This window comes from Homarus americanus, unplaced genomic scaffold, assembly GCF_018991925.1.
Source record: "Homarus americanus isolate GMGI-L3 unplaced genomic scaffold, GMGI_Hamer_2.0 scaffold45698, whole genome shotgun sequence".
Lineage (NCBI taxonomy): Eukaryota > Metazoa > Arthropoda > Malacostraca > Decapoda > Nephropidae > Homarus > Homarus americanus.
Window position 1 is genome coordinate 5,008,872 of NW_024735554.1, and position 21,894 is coordinate 5,030,765.

Genomic DNA, 21,894 nt, shown 5'->3' on the forward strand with positions numbered 1-21,894 from the left:
GCATAGGGGTTATATTACCTGGCCATAGAAAACCTTACGCCCTTTGCTCTCTTATATTAAAAATACGTGGGGTATTTCCTACATTTCTTGCGTCATAAACCCATAATGAACTCTGTCATAAGGTTGAAAACGGACTGTTGCTATAAAACATAAGCCTCTTGGCCACCCTACGTTAGCGCGTCGTCCACCTACGACCAATGAAAATACAGCATTTTCCCGCGAACATAAGTACAAAGCGGCGAAAGGAGTGCGAGGCGTCGTTTCCGCTGGCCGCTCAACCAATGAGAGTCGAGTTCAAGAGGCCCGAGCTATCAAAATGGGTTGTGATTAGTGGATAGGCTGGTTTTGGCTGAGTGAGGGGTAAGACTGGCGTGTCCCGCGTGGCCTGGCCCGCAGTAACGGTCGTAAAGCGTCACTTACTAAGACAGTGTCGCACAGGGAGGTTACACCGCACTCCGCCACTCTCCACCGCTCAGCGGTTTAACCTCTTCTCAGGAGTGTCACCTAAGTGCCAACATGCCGCGTGGAAGACCAAAGGGATCAGGGTCTACCCCTGACAAGCCCCGTGGTCGCATGACTGCGTATGCCTTCTTCGTGCAGACCTGCCGCACAGAACACAAGAAGCTCCATCCTGACGAGAATGTTCAGTTTGCTGAGTTCTCTCGCCAGTGCTCAGAGCGCTGGAAGACCATGTCGGAGAAGGAGAAGAAAAAGTTTCACGATTTGGCTGACGTGGACAAGGCTCGTTACGACTTGGAGATGAAGGACTTCGTACCGCCTCCCGGAAGCCGTCGTGGACGGCGTGGACGTGGAACCAGACAACCTAAAGACCCTAATAAGCCTAAACGAGCTCTCTCCGCCTTCTTCTACTACGCCAATGATGAACGAGCCAAGGTACGAGCTGCTAACCCCGACTTTTCTGTGGGGGAGGTGGCCAAGGAGCTGGGGCGCCAGTGGAACGAGCTGTTCGAGGGTGATAAACTCAAGTACGAGAAGCAGGCCGAGGAGGACCGCGCTCGCTACGACCGTGAGATGACCGTCTACAAGGCCGGTGGCCCCTTGCCTTCTAAGAAACTAAAGGCTACGAATGGCCACCCAGTGGACGTGAAGCACGAGGACAATGATGACGACGACGATGATAACGACATAGGACCTGACGACGACGACGATGATATCTCAGATGACGATGAGTGATCGCCTTAGTGGATATGCGCGTCTACACGACCAAAAAGACAGTGTTATGTGATGTACAAACTTATTTTTATATTCCTAAGCCTGTACATTTTAGAAAGTTAGTGTAAGCTATTTATCCCATAACCCCGGGGACTCCTCAAGGATTGATTTTACGACCAGTGTTACACTCGTATGTACTTAGGACCTCATTTTTTGACATTAGTTTTTATATTTTCTACCAATAAATAAGAAAAGGTTATTTTCTCTTTTAAGTGTCCCCAGTTTCTGTGAAGTGAGTAATTTTAACCTGTACAAATAAGAAAAATGTAGTGGTGCACTTTTAACTGCTTAGATATGAAAGATATGACTGATAACATTGTAACTGATTCAAGCAATGTTGGTGTACGTGATCAGTGTGATGCTGGTAATAAGGGTGTGCCATTAAAAGTAAGGAGTGCCTAGGGACATCTGGGTCAAATTTACAAAATCGTTGCACGTTCCGTGTTTTGTCGCCATTTTTAAATGCTGGGTACAACGATTTAAAAGATTATGAAGGCGATAAGAGTAAATCTGATAAATGTAAAATTTATGTTGACTCGATGAAAACACCGTCTATACTTGGAAGTGAAGTAAGAACTTGTACATATATGATAACTGCGCTAAAATATGTGGCAGCAATGTATGGCTTGAAGGGTTGGCGGACATAGTGCTTCGAAACGCCTGTTACTGTTTAGGCTTATTTCCCACGCAAATTGCCATTGTTGCGACAACCTAGTTCAATAAATCTTGAAATATATGGTAAATATATATCTAGCTAGCAATACACATTTATCGCATACATATATATGAATTAGAGCATGAATGAAATACTAGTGAAGTTAACACTACACTGATAACTTGACGATGTCAACTGTTCTCGAATGTGATGACGGAATCGCACCTGTAATTCCAACCTAAATGATTACTCTTAATCTGGTTCTTAACAAATGGCATAAAGGCTCCACGTCCCAATTGCCCTGTATAAATAAATCCACTGCGTAACATACTTGAGAACTGGAAAGTAAATATGTGGAGTGAAGGAATGTGGAAGTCCCGGCCAGACCATAGAGAGGGAGGAGGGATGTGGTAGGTATGGGAGGACGCCGCGGGGTCATGGTCGCTCGCCCTGTACACCAAACCCCGATTTACTAGATGCATGTAAATTTTTCAGGTATTATTTATAACTTTACTTAATTTTTCATATCGTATCCGGAAATAACTATGGATGCAGCTAATATATTCATTTTAAATTAAAGCCGTTAATTAACGCACCTTGACTTAACCCCGGATACAACATTCAAAATTTGCTGTACGTAGCACGTTTTTATTTTTATGAAAATTCATTGACTGTAATGTTTATTTGTTTAACTTGGTATTCTTTAAAGCTCCGGTTTGATTTTTTACTGGGATATTTTTTTAAGTTAGATTGTAGGACATATTCAACAATCCAACTACATACCTTAACAAAGTACAGTATACCGAATTACGGGTTTACACAATGACATCTCTGTTCTTCAGGTATTATATTCTTTACTATATTCGTATTCCACCGTTTTCTCCAGTTTGACCTTCCCTCTAATTCTTCGTGTTACTCTTTCATAGGGTATTCTTATTCTTTAATTTTATTTCGTAGCTTTTTCCTGTTCTCATCTTTATTCCTGGCATTTGTGCATTTCTGTCCATGTCTTCATTCATTATCTTGAACCCTACTTTTCTTGTGTGTACAATTTTATTTTATCCTTAATGTTTCCGTTCTTTTACCCTGTATTCGTCTAGCCTTCTTTTTCTTAAATCTCTATTGTTTATTTACTTTAAACTTTCAGCTTTGCCTGCTTATCATTTTTTCCATTCATATCGTAGCATCTTTAACCCAAACCATCAATTTCTATATTTTTAACCATCTATCAGTAAATTCCTACATGTCAACATTCACTTCCTATATTGTAAATGCTGTATACATGTTTGTCAGCATCAGTCTTTACTCCTTATGTTTCAGCACCTGTGCTTTATTTTAATTAGCAGTACCCTGCTCTCACCTGATCTATCATTACTTATGCCATAAACTAACTACCAGTCTCTAACCTGGTCTGTCAGCACTTTTTGTACTGTCTATACTGTATACCTGTGCTATACTAATCTGTCGGCATCTGTGCCTTATACCTGTACTAACTATCCGCTTCTATATTCGAACCTCAACTTTCAGAATTATGCTTTATTCTAACCTCAGTGATCAGCATGTGCCTTATCTTGATAATTCCTGTTCATACAATACTCTTTATCTCCCTCTTTATTCTAACTTTGATTTACATTTTATAGTTTCATTTGCTACTCTTCCAGTTTTCCCCTACCTTCACTCCTCTTGTTACTCCTACCATTGGGAACATTATCTTACACACAGTATACTGTTTACAATACAATATTTAAAATAAAAAAGTTCAATGCAGTCTCTTACACATGCAGTAACTTCAGTGCATCTCATCCACATGGTCTCTTGTGCATTCCTATTTTTCAAATGTAGACTACAGTCTGTCCCAGTGCAACAAATCCATTATCTGTGCAAACCTATGTTTGTACGTAAATTCACTGAGTCAATGCCTTGCACATGCATCTAAAATCTTCCATACTGGGTAAGCTGTTTCCTATATACAGGGTACAATAATACTGTATATAATCCTGCCTTGATGCATTTGTCTTGCCCATACATTTTTAACATAGATCACCATCTTACAGTTGTTGTCTCTTGTATGTACCTATTTTTTTCAATGGTCTGCAATACAATCTTGCATATGCAATTTCTTCTGCATCCTCACCTTACAAATGCAGTCTCTTGTATGCATCTTTACTTTGCCCAGCCCTTAAAACATCATACATGTACATACTGTACTCGCTTTGCTCTTATCTTTTAACCTCATTCAGTCTCCTTCAAACCTCATATTATCTTTGTTATCCTGTTTCCAGCATCTTTACTTCAGATCACCATTACTGTACAAAAACTCTCATTTTGCTGCTGTTGTGAGCAGCTTTTGATAGCTAAACTTACATATAGAATTAGTTGGTGTGTCAGATAAGCAAGCTTTTTCCAAGTTAGTGGGTGATACAGCATTACAATTAATAGCATGTCTACAGTACGCCTGCTTTTATTTAAACTTGCAGTGTTAAGCATTTATGAAAATACTGTACAGTACTTGATACTGTTTAATTAAAACTAACCATTTTCATTTATGAACTATATTGCAAGTACAGTACAGTACATTTACATCTATACTGTATAGTGTTAGTAAGTTGTAGAACGAACTTTGTACTGGTTACTGTACAGTATATGAATGAAATAAGGTAGTAAAAGCTCAAGAGCCTGGTAATAGGAGGATAATAGTGCAAGAGACCTTTGATGAAGTGCCACTAACTCTGATCTGCCAACAAATTTACAACATAAACAAACTATATATAGTACTGACCATAAACTTGTAGTTTCCCTCACAACTCACATATTCATGGCTTTTAATGATTGAAAGGTGTATAATCACGTGATCCTGTACAGTATCTGAAAGGTGCATACAGTACAATAATAAAGATTTTTATCATGACTCAATTAGTTGAGATTATTTAGCATTTGATAAACAGTACTGTTGTACTGTGTTGGTAATTGGAATTACTGTACAATATGCACAGCACTGTACCACTATATAAATACAATACCTGTATATATGGAACATGTGACAATTCTTAGGTTTGTAAATTTCACTACAAAAGTATGGTAGCTACACAAAGTGAAAAACTATATTGTAATTGCATATTGACATAATTTTTCTGAAAGTAAACTGAATGAAAATTATAAACTACAGGTTATCAGTATATATATATATATATATATATATATATATATATATATATATATATATATATATATATATATATATATATATATATATATATATATATATATATAAAATGTGCTCTCATGTCTACAATAAGTAAAAATTGGAACATCTTTAAAAGGTATAAATTAATTAAATCATTCTGAAACTTTAGGTTATCCAAGGATCAATAATAATAAAAAATTATGAAATGTAATGAATATACCCTAGATATTTCTTCATACATCTTGTTAACAAACTTAGATGGGATGGAAATATATGCAAATTGCTACTGTATCCTCAGGCTTATGCAATTAGTGCATAAAAATTAGTGGTACTGTACTACTGTATACAGTATACTTTCTATTCGTAGACTTACAGAAAGCATTTGACGGTACCAGTGAAGTGGGTAATGTAAAGGCTAGGAGTTGAGAAGCATTTTCGAGTGGTTATGGCATATGAGGGCTCAAAAACCCGTGAGAGGAAGTGGTGAAGAATTTGAGTTGAAAGTAAGTGCATGTCTTGAACCTCTCTGTTTATCTTGGTATTGAAGACATATCACGGCTTTAGCACTGGCCTGCCCTGGAAGTTGTTATATGCTGATGATTTAGTGCTGATAGCATTGAAGAGGCAGTGGAGATACAGTACAATACTTAAGAAATGGAAGGATGGAATAGTCAAAGGGCCCGAGAGTGAAAGTGGCAAAAACCAAAGTTGGCAGCAACTCGATACAATATACAGTACAGTACGGTATTTCATTGTGCGATAAGTGGAAAGTGTGTACACAAGAAGTGCAGTGGAGTAGGTGGCAGACTACAGAATATTGCTGACAGTGTATGTGTGTGCAGGTAATCATATGCCCACAGCAAGGCTGGAGAGCCTCAACATTATGGATATATCACGTGACTTGACTGTCAATGAAATCTGTTACCTGGGTAACATGATCGGTGTCATTGGGGGTGCTGAAGCCTGCCCAGTTGCAAGATTCAGAAGTGGCTGGAGTTAGTTTAGGGAGTTGCTGCCTTTATTGACGGTAAGAGGGCCTTTCCTCCACGTGAAATGAAGAATGTATGCAACTGGTGTGAGAAGTGATGTGTGGCAGTTGATAGGATGGTATAAGCAGACTTGAGCAAGCTGAAATGAGTGGTGAGGTGTATGTGTATTGTGACACTGAAAGACAGGAGGTCTTGTTCAGAGTTAGCAGATGGCTGGGCATTGAGAGCACAGTACTACAGTATTGGCAAAATTCTGAATAGAGACAGGCTGAAATGGTTTGGGCATATGGAGAAAATAGATGAGAATAATTGGGTCAAGAATTTGCTGAGCCTAAATGTGAAGAGAGCAGAGCCAGGGGTAGGCCAAGAATGACATGGGGAGAGGTAAGAAATGACATTTGAGGTATGACCTGACGAGAGATTGCAGGAGACTTGCATCATGGAGAGCTGCCATCTGGAAATCACAGCTAACCCACACAAATGCAAAAATTGACGATGGGAGTAAGAAAATGACCAGGTCCATGTAAAATAAATGGTGAAGTAAACCGGGAAGGGAATGCTATTTTCATTAATCATAATTATCGCCATTTTCCATGCTTGCATGGGTTAGCACCTGTGAATAACTGATGGCATTGTGTCCCAGTTGCCATAGGACTAATTTGAAGCTATTTTTATGGATGGATGTTTTTCCTATTGCAAACCCATTTTTATAGAGAACTAGGAAGTATATCCAAGCTCCCTCTCGGCTAGTAAGGCAGAACTGCAACCCCCCGAGGTAAGCATTAATCCATTTGTAGTCGAGAAAACATTCCATTTTCCGTTTCCTCTGTACAGTATAGTATACAGTAGTGTCATCTCTTGAGTTATGGGTGTAAAAATCACAGCCAGAGGTGGTCTCCCCTCTTTTTTTTTTATTCATTTATTTGTTTAGATACATAAGTGTGACAGCGCATCACTAACTCACCCCCACACTGTCAAAGTAATTATAAACACAGATTAGTTACATGTATGGTGACCTGAGAAAGCTGGTGGATTATCTGGATAACAAGTGAAAAGCAACCAATGAAAAGGATTGTATAAGAAAGGTTGAAATACGAAAAATAAGAATGAGGTACAATGTAATGCAAGGTGAATTAAAATTAATCAAATAATTATTTTTTTTTTTTTGCAAATATAGATCATGGCTACAGTATTTTATGTGCAGTAGAGTGAAGTTAATATGCAGTACTTAAATTCAAATGAGTTGCAATTTATGCATAATAAGCACCAATAGGAATGGAGAAGGGTTTGAAGTTAAGATGAAATACTGTATAGGTAGGCAAGATTATTTGTGATAAGGATGATGAGCAAAGCAATATGCAGTTCTATTCATTCTCTTGTTTTAAATTCTGAGACATTAATTGCAAAACATTTTAAGCAAGTACCTGTGACAATGCTTAATGGCCTATACATTACCTAGAACACTTTATCCTTTCACTTGACACTTAAGTCGAGTCATCAGGTGAGATTAAAGTCTTCTTTCCACCAACTCTTCTGCCTTCACTCAGAACATTTCAACAGCACAAGATCTTCAACTAATACCGTCTATATCTGAAATAATCCTACACCTCAGCAACTTATCCACTTCCTCCATTAATATCTAATGTTACATGCCTTTATTCAGAATACACCTTGCATAGTTTATTATGCCTGCTGCTTTAATCTGCATTTGCTTTTTCCTAAATGTTTCTATTCTATAGTGTACAGCACTATAAATACTGTACCATACATATTTAAAATGTTATATCTCAAAGAAATTTAGTCAGAAGTAACACCTCTGACTAAATGAGGTAATATTGAAGGATGACAAGCATAATATCATAGAATACGAGAATTAGTAAACGGTATTCTTTTATGACTTGACACCCTCTCATTAAGAGACTTTTGCACATGTACTACACTCACCAGGTCACTGGGTTGAAACCCAGAAGACCCTTCATTAGTGTTGCAACCAATTCATGAATTAGTCATGCTTTTACATCACAACAGGGATCTTAAGTACTCAATAGCAACCATTACCTTTGAAGCTAGAGGGCAACAAGTCATGGTGTTGCATCATCATACACACCTTGACCTTAACCTTCATCTGACTGGATATGCTGAAATTGCAGTCATGCTTTAAACAGAACAATTGTCTACCTTTCTGCAGTGTCTTTTTCCTTTTAGCATCAAGTCATTGGCTGGACCACACAGTCCTTAGCATTAGTACAGTACAGTACAGTATTACAGTAAAGGGTTCATGTCTTTGTTGTTTTCACCTTCAAGGATTGTTCACATCCAGTTAAGTCCAACCATTACTGTATGCTGGTATGGGAGCCAACTTGATTCATAGTGTCCAAGGGAGAAATTAATTCCAGTGAAGATGTCAATTTATTTGAATACAATACGTACCTGTATAAGATTTGTTATATACAGTACTGTACTAAGCACTGGTGTGTGGCATTGGGTGAAAGGGGTGACCTGATAAGGCTAGAAAATTAGAAATATAGTACTGTACAGGACATCCTTTTTCAGGTGTTTGTTGGGAGGTTCACTGGATCCTCCAGGACTGGACAAACATATGCTTACTGATATCTTTTGGGGTTTGTGTGCTCTTTTTGTTCTGCAGAGAAAATAAGAGACCTTTCAGCCAACTGATGATGAGTTCAGTGATTCAGTAAAACCAATTAAATCTGTCAACCATGTTTCCCCAAAACTGAGTTAAAACAATTCAGAAAATAAATTCACAATAATGACACAAACTAGGCAGCCCAAATGCCAGTAACCCAAGAATACCACAAAACAGGAACATTAAGGCTGAAAGGTCCCTGGACCCAATAATTAAAATTGTTAATTTTGGGGTACAGTATTAAGATTAAACTTTTTGTTACACTTGCAAAGTGAACTTGTCTGTTTGCTATGGTGGTCATTTTCGTTATGGTTTTTGTGCATAATAGTGCCTTTGGATGGGACTATTTTTACTTTCATTATGAATACAGTACTTTCAAATGAATGATCACAGTAAGCCTTATGCAGTCATGATGAGTTGCCCCTTAATAGTGGTAATCATTTACTGTATATTGGTTGTCATGTACAGTACAGTATATGGTGCACTGGACTTACTAGTATTCTGCAAGTTGGAGTAGAGTCCACAGCAGCCTCAATTTTTGAGGAAATTATTTTTCCATGAGGGTATGCAGGGGAGCAGTGTTCAAATCAGAGAGGTGATTAATTTGTTTTCCAATACATTTGAGAGTATGTATGAACTTGTGAATTATGCCTGGTTATTTGGACTCCAAAGGTAAAGATCATGCCAAGGTTTTGTTATAACTCTTGATCTGGACCAGATTTAGTAGTACAGTACAGTACTGTACAGTACTGTTTACTTGACTCTACCACCTCAACATCTGGCTCTGGTTCCAGTGTATCTCTTTCGGTCTCCAGTCAACACCGAGGGTGTTTTGAGAAGTAAAAATCTTTAATCACCTCCTCCCTGCAGATGTCAGTATTGGAAATGGTGGTTCAGTGAATTAGAAAGTGGTCTTACATGGATAGTAATGATTTTTCTCCTCATTTGTTGATTTCCAGAAAGTTATCACATGTTTAAAAGCCGTTTTATCAATCACTGAAGTGTTGTCAGCACCTCGGGTCAAATGGCCCAAAATGTTTTGGATGGATAATTGGGACTGGAATCAAAGTGTTTTTGGTCTCCTTTTTGTGTTATGTCCTTAATAAAGAAGTCATTTGGGGGTCTGACTGACAATTTTAAAACACCTGCATTTGTTGGAGGCAATATCTCCAAACCATCTGTTTCCTTGGAACTTTCCATGCGGAGGACAATTTACCACAGTGGCTTTCTCGTACTCATTTCTATACACCAGAATTTAGACTGAAACCCATTAATTGAACCAGTTTTGATTAGGATGACCTTCCAGTGCTGACGACTGACTCAATGGGCGACATGTTAAATCAGTTTAAGTACCCAGTACTGTACGCTTATTTGGGGGGCTTGAACCTCATTCAGGCCAGAGTTGTAAAGACAAAGGAGAGGATTAACCAATTGATCTATCTGTAATTTTTTTTTTGTAGAACTGCTCCTCAATTCTAATCCCTTTTGTTTTTCTAGTGCAAAAGTAGGTTTTTATTCTTTCTAAGGGCATAGCTTTTCAGGAGAATTAATACTGTAAAGTATTTGCCCCTCTTCCCTAGTTTGGGGAACAAGACTTAGGACAACCCAAGTGTCTTTGGCTTCATTGACTTTTCACAGTGGATGTGAGAATGATACTATCATTCTCTGACAGGGCTGCTAGTCAATCTTGACCAATAACTCATTATTAAGTAACTACTAGGTCAGAAGCCATCTCAAGTCTCTTTGGGTGTTTTTGGTTGAATAGGTTATCTGCTAGTTCTTCAGATCTTACAGGTTTAAGTCAAATGGTTCTATTTTCCTTAGGATTGCAATTAAATTTTACTGCTGACCTTTGTTTTATGTGTATGAACTTCCAAAGTATGGATGTTTATAATTTTAAATCTTTGCTTGACATGACCAGGCTGTATAGTTAGATTTATGAGATCAGGGACAACATATCTTTCATGGCCTTTATGGGTTCAGATACTTGAGTCTCTTAATGAGAGCATAAAGTGATACCTGTACATGGAGGATTAACCTTGAAATCCTATAATGACTGAGCCTCGAGTTAAGAGACAAGGTTTCCTTCACTCTTCTCGGTGGGCAATGCAAATTCAGCTGGACTGAATGAAGAATGATTCCTTTGATTTCAATATGGCCAACTTGATGAAGAATGAGATGTGCATGCTGATACACCACAATTAGTTGCATTTTACCTTGAATGTGACTGTTGCTACAAAAAGATACCTGACACAAACTTGGTTGTGATGATAGGGTGTCAATTGGTCATCTAGGTCTCAACCCGCTGACATAATGAGCATGATACAGGAGTTGCTTAACTCTGGGCTCAACCATTAAATGGGATTTCAGGATCAATCCTCCATTTACATGCAGAAAAAGGAGATGTTAAGAATACTTTGTACTACTGTTAAATGAAACTGATAAAGTAGAGGTAGAGTTATCCTGTTTAGCATGTGGTGGTTTGAAGCATCACAGCAAAAAAGAAAGTTATAAGTGAGGAAGCAGTAAGACTAGCTGTAAGGCAGCTCAAGAATTGTATGGCATCAGGAGTGAAAGGAATAACCATTGAAAAGTTAAGGGTGGGAGGTGGAAATGGGATAAGATAGGTGACAAAAGTGTACAGGTTCTGTGTGGCAATGAGAATGGTGTCAAAGAAATGGACAAGAGCACTTACATTGTGATCAAAATTAATGTAAAACCTAGAAGAGGAACAAGTTTATTGAGGATACAGTGACCAAGGAGAGTATGATGGATTTATTACTGAGAGAAGTACCTGTATAGTAAAACCATAAATGTACAGTATTAAGAGAAGAACTGTGGGTTCACACATGGAAAAGAGAGTGAGTATGGATACAGTCAATGCATTAGAGCATATGTAAAATGCTCCTTGTGAAATGAATGAATTTGTTGGTGGTATTCATTATTCTAGAAATAACATATACAGTAGTAGTAGACAGAAAATACAATATGGCATTTTTTGAAGATGTATGGAGTAAAGAAATTAATGAATGCTGTCCAGAATTATAGTGAAGGATGAACAGTAGCTAATTAAGTTTGACAGCAAGATTGAAACTGGTTCCCAAGGAAAGTACGATGTCGAAGATGTATAATGTCTATGATTATATATTATTATTATATTTTTTTTCAATTTCACCACGTATCAGCTTACTAGCCGTTCAGGCGATTGGTCTTTCAGTGTTAGTACAGGAAGACACCGGGGGACTGGGAAACCTGTGATGTTTGGACGTGTCACACTGGCTACCGAGGCTCAAACCTTTGACATATTGGTGAGCGATGAATGTAAGACTAATGGAGTGCGTGGCAATCTTAGTAAATAATGGTATGGAAGGTGAATTTCACATTATTCTAGAGGGTAATTTGAAAGATAAATTAAATATAATAGTGAATGACTTTGGAAGTGTATTATGAGAAAGTCAAGAGTAAATGTGAACAACAATAATAATGAATCCAAGTAACAGAGGGAGTCGGTAAATGGAATGATAGGAGTGAATTCAACAACACAGGGTAGCAGAAGAAAAATAGTAGGTGGTACACTGAGAAACATAAAGGGAGAGAGAGAGAACTGTAAAATCATAGAAGGCATAGATAGGGATATAGAGAACAGTTGACACTATACTATGCAAGGGTAAAGCAAGGACTCTAGATGCAAGAATAAGTAACAGAAAAGCACCTGAGAGCAACATGTAGGTGAATGGGATGCAAAGAATGAAAAATACTGTACTGTACTGAAATAAAGAGATGTTCTGTGAAAGAAGAGTCATACTTTACAGAGAGATGATCCAGGTTTGCTTAAGTGGAATAGGCATATCAAAAGAATGGGAAGGGAGAGATTTGGTTAAACTAGCAGAAAATTTAGAGATGAATGGTTAGTGTGTGGAAGACCAAGAAAATAGAAGGACAATTGGAAGGATGCACTAAAAACAAGGGTGATGATCATCCAGGATGGAGCAACATGCATGACTGGAGTACTGTATGTAGCATCAAGTGACTTTTGAGGAGGGGCGTGCCGCTGATGGGTATGCTTGGTCGTATTAAACGCTAGGGTACACTGGATAGATATTTGGGCCCTACTGTGGAAGGCGAATACCATAGCAGAACACATCAATTACAGCACTACGAATGAAAGAATGGTGTTGAATGAAGAGAGAATCTGTGCGTGAATTTGTTTACCCAATTTTGGCCAGCCTGCATTAAACTTAAAGTGGGAAAATATTTTAAAGGAAAAAAAGTGTTTTTCATTCTTTCCTTTTTCTAAAATTTTCTAGGCATGGTTTACTCTTTGGAGAAAATATGTAAATATCTTTCAACAATAGGTCTGTTTAAATCATTTCATACTCTTCTGCATCCTATATTCAAGGTGGCATAGAGAATCTTCTAAGGAAAAAAAGATTAAAATAGTGTCCACTGCACCAAAATGTGTCAGACCTACAATTCTATCTCATTACCTAAATACATATACTGTACTGATGTTCAGTATGCTGTGTGCTAGATTGGCTAACCAGTAAATCCTTATGAGAAAAGAAAACTGTAGAGAACGAGAACTGTACTGTCCTAGCAAAAATACTGTATACATCGAAAAACAAAAGTAGAAAGTACAGTAATGAAAAGAGGAGAAATGTAAAGAGAAACAATAGTATAATGGAGGAAGTAGAAATGTAGAGAAACAAAAGTAATGAAAAAGAATGAATGTCATCACTAAAAAATCTATCTTTACAAAATTTGTTAGACAATGACACAACGGTTGAAGGATTTTGACAACTATACCGAGACGACAGGAGTCACAGTGTTCATTCTGAAATTCATTGACCCCCCCCCCCCCACCAGTAAAGATAGTTTTTTGGGACAAATGTACACAGAAACAAAGTACAGGTACTGTACTGTAAAAATAAAAAATCTAATAAGATTAAGTGGAATTGAAAAATGGCATCAGGAAAATATTATTAGCGATAATGAATAAAATTTTTTGGTACTGTAGTAGTAATTCTTCTAGAGCAAAGAGGGTCCCATTAGGGGTAAAACAGACATACAACGTTGATGACTAAACCTTCAGTTTCCAAGGAGGCAGTTTGGCCAGCACTGCACTCACCCACATTCACCTCCCATATTGGAGGTGCCCTGGGTACAAATCAGTAACCCTTAGAATAGGAATCAAGTGTTGTAAAGGTACAGGTATTTTCTAATACAGTATGTTACTGGAGTAAATAAAATATTTAAAGGTACTTCCTAACAAGTTATGGGAATAAATGTTTGAAGTAATTTTCTAACTTGTTATTAGAATACTGAAACTGTTTGGAGTTACTGCTTAATATGTTACATGAGTGAATAAAGTATTTGGAGTCAGCACTCCCTAACATGTTATGATACTGGAGTGAACAAGATGACTGGACACAAAATGTTCTTAAATTTAGCCATACTGTATTTTATATGGCAAAACGTTATTGGATCATTCTGAGGAATGATCCAGATTTTTTTTTTAAATAAATTGATAAGTGAAATTGCTATACACAGGAGTAGGTGTACGTGTCCTTACATAATTTAAAAGGGAAAGCCTGAAAATATCAGGAAAAACATTCATCTACATTAGTTGTAGCAGAGACCAGTTGAACTAAGAAAAGTTTCAAAAGTAATAATGGAAGGCAAACACTAGCAAGTGATATTAAGAGAAACAGCGTTGACTAAATTTAATCACCCTTAAACTTGACTTTATTTTACAAAAATTGCAACAGCCAATATTCCTTTTGCTTATGTAGAGGATGTGTTTAAAACTGTCAGAACAGAGGTGTACATGGATAAACTCATTAGATGTACAGTAGATAGCAGATAGATGGACAGACTGACAGGCATAAGTCTTACTTATTTTTTTATAGTCAACAGATAAGATAACCTTTTGACTTTGTGTAAACTGATTGGTTCCTTGTTTGGTTCATTTATATTGATATTCTTCCAGTGCAAGCAGTTAGTATCAATCTGATTGATATTGTAACTTAATTGATGGGTTCTTTCAATTGTGATATAATGTGTACAGGTACTTTAATATGCCATTTGTCATTACAGTAATTACTGTCATCCGATTTTGAATAACTATGGTCATTCGGCTAAAATAATGAGGAGGTAGTGGAATACCGTAAAAAAAAAAAAAAAAGTATATATATAATATATATATATATATATAAAACATGCAATTAACTACACTAAGACACAGTACAGTAGTTTGAAAAGTTTGCTTATGATGACCATTTGCAAATAAAGCAATGTCAGAGAAAGTGGTGAAACTCAATGCTGGGCAAGTGTGTGTTGCAGAATGAAAGTGCAAATTGTCATTAACCCTTTAGCGGGCAAAGTATCCCTTAAGCATTTTAATTTGGCTAACGCCAGACGATTTTACAGCTGAGAGGAGCCCCTGCCTGCTAGAGGGTTACTGAGGTGATGGGCTTTCTGTGTGGTTTCTATTAGAGAAGGTTAAAGAGGATTGGAATGCATTTCTATAAACAGGAGATGAAGGTTGTATGTGTGAGCAGTTATGGCTTCCTAAAAAGAATGACATGACTAAATACAAAGTTAATATGAAATAGTTCTAGCAATTTAATATGTATTGATTTCAAAAGAATACATAATTAGCTCTAGTTAATGTAAAGTTAATGTTATAGGAAAAAAGTTTTGGGGCAAGACCTGGGCTCTCCAACACTAATGGGTAAACATTCAGTTTTACCCAAATATAAATGCATGGATAAAATGTGTCTGATAAACAGGTTATCTTTCAAGGTGATTAAAAAGTTATTTTCAGTCTCCATAATTTAGAGATGAGGTAACTGACACGGGTCTTCAGACTGAGGGGAATAGATTCCCATTTTAATGGATGGGTTACACATTTTTAAGTTCCAAAGAATTCGCGTAGATAATGAAAGACTGAAAAGTTACGCTGTTCTCGAGGCTGAAAGGTTTTTAATACTTAAAAAAAAAAATCTGACCAGGAGATATGTTTAAATAAATTTAACTATGGACAGAAGAGGTCTCAGAGGAAATAAAGCATAAAAAAACAGAGAAAGATGGAATAGTGCAAGTTATACTATATTATGTGACAGGCAGCCACATATCTAACCCCCCTCCCTCCCTATCCCAAGGTCATGGCTACCTAACAACAACCCTGGAAGTAAATCAGCTTTACATCACTTGCTCGGAAACCTATCCTGCAGGTTTAAACTCCCTTGACTTTTGCACTCGTATAATACCAATTGGACAAATACTAAGAATATCTATCATGTTTTGCAGGTAAGTGAGAGTGAAATTGGGTTAACCTACATAAATAATCAGCTCTTCATATACAGCTGATGAACATACAGTATCCAGTAAGTTTGAAATAGTTTGAGTCTACCATTCTCTAAACACTTAATGGGCAAGATGTATTAGAGAGAAGGAAAAAACAAACCAAATCAGTTGGTCTCTTAAGGATAGATTATGGATACGTAACTATACAGTAAATGAACCAAGGACCTATATGAATCAACCAGTATTTCATGCCAACACTGGCATTTTATGCACACTGTGCACCTGAGTCAACTGATTCATCACTTATACTGCCAAGGCTAAACTTTCTTAATACTGTACTCTACACAGAACTTACATAAAAATCTTTTTGTTTTGGATAAAATTGTCTATTTTTAAAATCACTTCAGATCACTTCACCAAGTGTTTGGAGGTTCATGTAAAAGATGAGAAGACACACGGAATGAGGATCAAGAATGCAATACATTTCAAATTTATCAAAGGGATCAGCTACAAATAATCCTGCCATAACAATTCAGTTATGTGGGAATGCAGTAATACTATGTATGCCTTGAGGGCCAACATGCAACTTGGAACCATTATTACATCTTTATTTCAATGAAGATCTTGAGTTTTGGTGGAGGGACATGGTTGCTGTACATATCCTCAAGAGTGATGGTACATACAGTACAGATCTGGTTGTTAATTTTCACCAGCTCAAAACTATGGAGTAGGCAAGAATAGTTTATGGACAGATATGGTTATGGGTAATTTCCCTATCAAGACAGATTGATAAAAATGCATAAGATAAGTTACTTGGACAAGGTGGCAATTCACCTTGCTAAAATGAACACTTTACCCCCAACTCTTTCAAACATCTTCCCATGACTGTGGGGTGGCTATAAATTAAGCGTACGTCCCGTCTCTTTTCAACCTTTGTACAGTATCACCAATTTTTTACTTTTGTAGAAGTATTGTGATAAAACCCTGTCCACAACCTAATTAAACCCATCACTTAATATCGGACATTATAAAAAATAAATTGTTCGGCTCCTTCCTGGAAGTTTAACCTTCATGTTTTGTGTGGCTTTCATTCCATCCTTGCATCTCCTTGGTCTCCTCCTCTCTCTTCTACTATCCACCTCTGATTTATACACTTCCCACTAGTATTTCATTTCTCATTCTGTCATTATGCTCATGCCATCTTCGCAAACATTTCCCAATGCACCTCGTTCTTCCCCTTTGCTACTGTCAACATATTTATCCTTCACTGTTCCATTTACAGACACATCCACAATCAGGTATCTGAGACATCTCAATTCATCCATTTTATCTCCATTCAAACACTCCTTTATTTATTCTACCCAGTTTACTTTTGTTTTAATATTTATTTTCTCCTGACTACAAACATTGTACAGTACTTGCAATGTTTCTTCTGTATCACCCACTAGAGCAGTTTCAACTGCAAATACAAACTTACTCGCCTTCCACTTGCATCCCATATTATTATTTACCAAACTTGCATTCTCTCCATTAATCTTGCCTTTTCCTCTTAAAAACCCTCAGCAGCATTACACATCCTTTATTATAATTCTGCTTTCATTGGGAGCCATATCTCTACTGAAACTTTGGACAACATTCAGCATACTGCTCCACAAATGTTACAAACAAATTCTCCCATTTCTCCACAAACTTTTCACATGTGCTCTTCCATGAAAGCCTTTTCTGATCTATGTAATTCCCTGTTAAACTTGTTTTAGCTACAATGCTTTCAATAGTAACTTCCATAATCATTCTGTAGTACATGAAATAACTTATTCCTGCATGATTTTTGCATACATTTCTGTTATCTTTCCCCCTGTACATGCTATCTGCCATTCTGTGTTCTTCCTTCTTGCCATGCACACAGCCTGTGCACTTGCATCCATATCACTCTTCCACCTCTATCATGAACATAACAACGACTCCAACAACAACCAATGCCTGACCACTTGAGCTTGCTTACAGCCAATTTCATTTTTCCTTACTTTTCACTTCTTCCTCTTTCACCCTATCCCAAACATTATAACTCAACTTCCCTCCTCATACGCATTTAAAAGTTTTTTAATAATCTTCCCATACCCCTCTTTTGACAACAGACAGTACTATACAGTAGTGATTTCCTGCAATCTTAGCCATGTTCATTTGTTTCTTAATTTTCTTACCCTATTCAGTTCCGTCCAGAAAAACTTGTCACTTTAAAACCTTTCATTTACAGATTTTGCATTCATTCACCACTCTCTTTACTTCCTTTTAATATCCCTGTATTCCTCTTACTTCATAACCCCATACTTGTAATAATGCTCACTTCCTTCTCTTCATAAGTCCATCCTCTCCTTCAGCTTGATTTTCATTTTCATTCTCTTATACCCACACTCCACCTGTTTAATTTTTCTTTTCATTTTCAGCCAAAGACCTATTTTTTCAGGTTCTTTGAACATCTCATCGTGAACCTTCCTCTCCCTATTATCATTACTGTACCTTTACCAAATAATCGCCTCTGATTAAGACATTTTACTCTTCTGTTAATAGTTTAACAACACACTACAGTACTACTGCTTATAGTTCTGCCTCCATGCATAATTGCGACCTCTTTTCATTCGTCTTGCAACACACATTTCCATCAGTCTCTCTCTCTCCATATCCATTCAATCCTAGGACTCCATATTTCTCCATAATACCCTGTATGGTGCTATACTTTCTTATCACCCATCTGTATCATTCCATCTAACTGTAATACTTTCAACTGCAGTTATTCAATAAGGCACCAAATGGTGGGAAATTGTATGTTTCCCTTAAGTCTACTGACCCCCACAACTGACTACATTTTCTTCTAGGATTTCTTTTGGATAAAGTACTATATGGCATACAGTTACAACAGTAAATTACTGGTATTGGAAAAAATAAATAAAATTTCACCAAGATTTGTCACAGTTCAAGTAATTGCTTGATGTCATAAGATGAAAGATTCAGCAAATTCAATTAGATATATTCCTAAATACTACATTCAAGTGTTGAAAATATTTTATCAAATTATTAAAATAAAAATAAGGTCACAAACACTCAGACTTTTGTCATAAGAAGGTATATGAAATAAAAAAAATTTAACAATTCATTTATTAATGTCTTTACAATGTTCCTCTTTTCTGACCTTAACATCTTTTTTTTTATCTAATCTGTATATTTTCCCTTGTGAATCTTTTTAATCTTTTTTTGTCAAAAATTGCTTTTTTTTTATTCATTAACTTATTTTGATACATTTTTTTTTTTAAATCTCCAACCTCCTTTGGGGATGCCAGGCAATCACAGGTGAGCAAATTTAGGTCAAAAGAAGACCAGTCACTATAAATTATTAGTACTTATCTCATGTAATTCCAAACCCTTTTGATGAGACACACACAGCGACAGAGACAAGGAGTATTTGATATTTATGGCTGAAATTACATGAGTCTACTACATGCTTCAACATGAAAAATATGAAATCCCTGTGATTGCCTTTATTGCAGAGCTGAAAAGGAAGGGTTAGATAGGCTTACCACTAAATCTAATCCCATTCCAACCTGTGACAAGATCAGCAATTATCCTACTTATGCACAAGTGTTGTGCTTTGAATCTTACAAAATTATATTTCATTATGAGTACCAACTTATTGTCAAGGCTATCCAGGGATTATACACACTACTAATACTGCATTAATCACTAAGTATTAAACACCAGCTGATCAAGTCACATTAACTTCCATATCTACCCAACCCATATAAAAAAAAGGGGGAAAAGTTATTTTTGTCATGACACATACAACTGTGTCCAGTAGCAACCAAAGCGAGAATAAGAAGACCCCTGGAAATTAAAGATAAAAAAAAATAAATAAAACTACCTAAAGCCCCCCACCCCCCCTATCAGAAATTTACACCCCACTCACATAATAAATTAAGTTATAAACTGTCTTATTATTTACCACAAATTACCAGAAAAGAGGGAATCGGTCAAGGGTAATATTAATACCTTCACAGGAAAAAGCCTTTGCAAAAAAACAAAAAAACAAAAAACTGATATTAAGTAAAGCAATTACGGAAGTATGGATCTGCAACCACCTGTTTCCGCATTTCCTCCACATGCGGCCATTAATAAGGGCTGTAGTAGAACCTCCGTCCCCTGAAATGACAAATGCGATCAAGCTGCTGCTTAGCTGAGGCACGCAAGTTGGTAGATTTATTCCTTGGGAGTGCCAAGTTACTAACATTATTTATACATTATCTATTTAGAATACTGTAATATACTGTATATAATATACCCTTGTGTGTGTGTATTTGCCCTCCCCCCTCCTCTTTGCGTATGGTACTTCCCATGCAGGGATCAAGTGAACTTTCTCCTAGGCCTTTGATACCACAGATCTCCACACATCAATTACAGAAAACGAAATAACAGTAGTTGCAACATTTAACTCCCCAAAGTCTGTTAACTGACTTGGCTGTCACTTAATGAACTACTACCAATTGCTACTACAGTTAAAAAGAAATAATAAAATCAAGAAGAAATTTGTGCTGACTAACCAAATGACTTGCTGGAACTAAGTCAAATGGAAGGGGTAGTTTGAAATTGTATAACATAATGTACTGGACTTCAAATTGAAGGAACTAAGGCCAAATGAGCATTGAAAAGTGGACCTGCATGAATGATGACGGTGGCGGAAAAATTGTGTGAATGTTAACAGTACATTGCAAATTTTTATTACAATTGAACAAGTACAAATGTGAACTGAGATTATTAAACAAGAGTGAATGTTGATGGAAATAGAACCTTTGTGAAGGAGAACTGACTCGTGAACTAAGTGTGATGACTGATTAAGTGCTAAAAGGGAATGTGGACAAAAAGAGCAAACAGTATAAACTTGGATTTAATAAAGAATAAGTGATTGAAAAGTGGTGAAGGTGTAAATACAGTATGGCCTCAGAAGTCTGAATGGGAACAAAAATGCAGAACATCGTGACAACTAAGAAGTGATAAAGTGTGAACAATGACAAGTGGAACGCACGAACAAAAACTACAAGTGAATGCAGACTAAATAGTGGACCAGGAGCATGAGGATTGAGAAGTGGACCAAGTGAATGCAGACGGTAGCATAATGAGGTGTTAATGTGGATTGAGTATAGGTACATTTACGGAAATGTGTTCATATACCCCGTGGTAACCCATGTCTCCAAACGGTAATGTCGCAGTAACACTATCACTATTTATGAATGAATGGGTAATTGGTCATGTACCGACGGACATGACTGAGGGATAGGTTTGATATAGGTTGGCCATTTGAAGACACAGGTTACCACAGGGGGTGTAGAACACATTTCCACAACTGTACAAGTGAATGGTGACAGAAGTGGGACTTGTATGAATATGGACTGACAATCGATGTGAATGTAGAGGAAGAACTGCAGCAAGAGTTAGAGTCTGTTATTGGAAAGAAATTAATGGAACCTACAGGCATAAACTGATCAAACAGAAAAGACGTACATATAAACTCGCAGCATAAAATTTTCTCCATAAATGAGTCGGTGAGTTGTCTCATGAAGTGTGGTCAAATCTAATGCAATTTATTTGTGAAGATCCTACTACAGGTAGTTCTGCTATAGCGATAATTGTGTTCTTGTAAAATATCGTGTTATAGAAAATCGCGTAATAGAAATAACAGGGCTTATGGAGAAAATAGGGTTAGGTGCAGATTACTCGAAATCGAAAAAAATTTAGTAGTTAGCCTAACACAAAGGATAGCACAGTCTAAATAAATGTTACATTCATATCTAATAATGAAATCATACAGTAAATTTAACACTTTACCTTGAAA

General features: G+C 36.9%; 2 protein-coding genes across 4 annotated transcripts in view; one reads left to right on the forward strand and one right to left on the reverse strand.

Moving 5' to 3' along the window:
* The first annotated feature begins 390 nt into the window (after positions 1-390).
* Positions 391-1,432, forward strand: LOC121871439 (high mobility group protein DSP1-like). Its single transcript, XM_042373735.1, has one exon. The coding sequence runs from the start codon at positions 517-519 to the stop codon at positions 1,192-1,194; it is 678 nt and encodes a 225-aa protein (XP_042229669.1). The 5' UTR covers positions 391-516; the 3' UTR covers positions 1,195-1,432.
* Positions 1,433-6,952: 5,520 nt separating this feature from the next.
* Positions 6,953-21,894, reverse strand: part of LOC121871442 (polyadenylate-binding protein 2-B-like) — a 32,347-nt gene continuing 17,405 nt past the window's right edge. For 2 of the 3 annotated variants that reach the window (XM_042373740.1, XM_042373741.1), the window contains exon 6: positions 19,155-20,207. In XM_042373740.1, coding sequence (XP_042229674.1) covers positions 20,177-20,207 — 31 coding nt within the window. In that variant the 3' untranslated portion in view covers positions 19,155-20,176. Of the gene's footprint in view, positions 7,652-19,154; positions 20,208-21,894 lie in introns of those variants that run through there. The other variant, XM_042373742.1, reaches the window with a different exon arrangement.

What these genes read in the sequence shown, in the direction of transcription:
- LOC121871439 (XM_042373735.1), top strand. Translation starts at nt 517, where the DNA reads ATGCCGCGTGGAAGACCAAAGGGATCAGGGTCTACCCCTGACAAGCCC.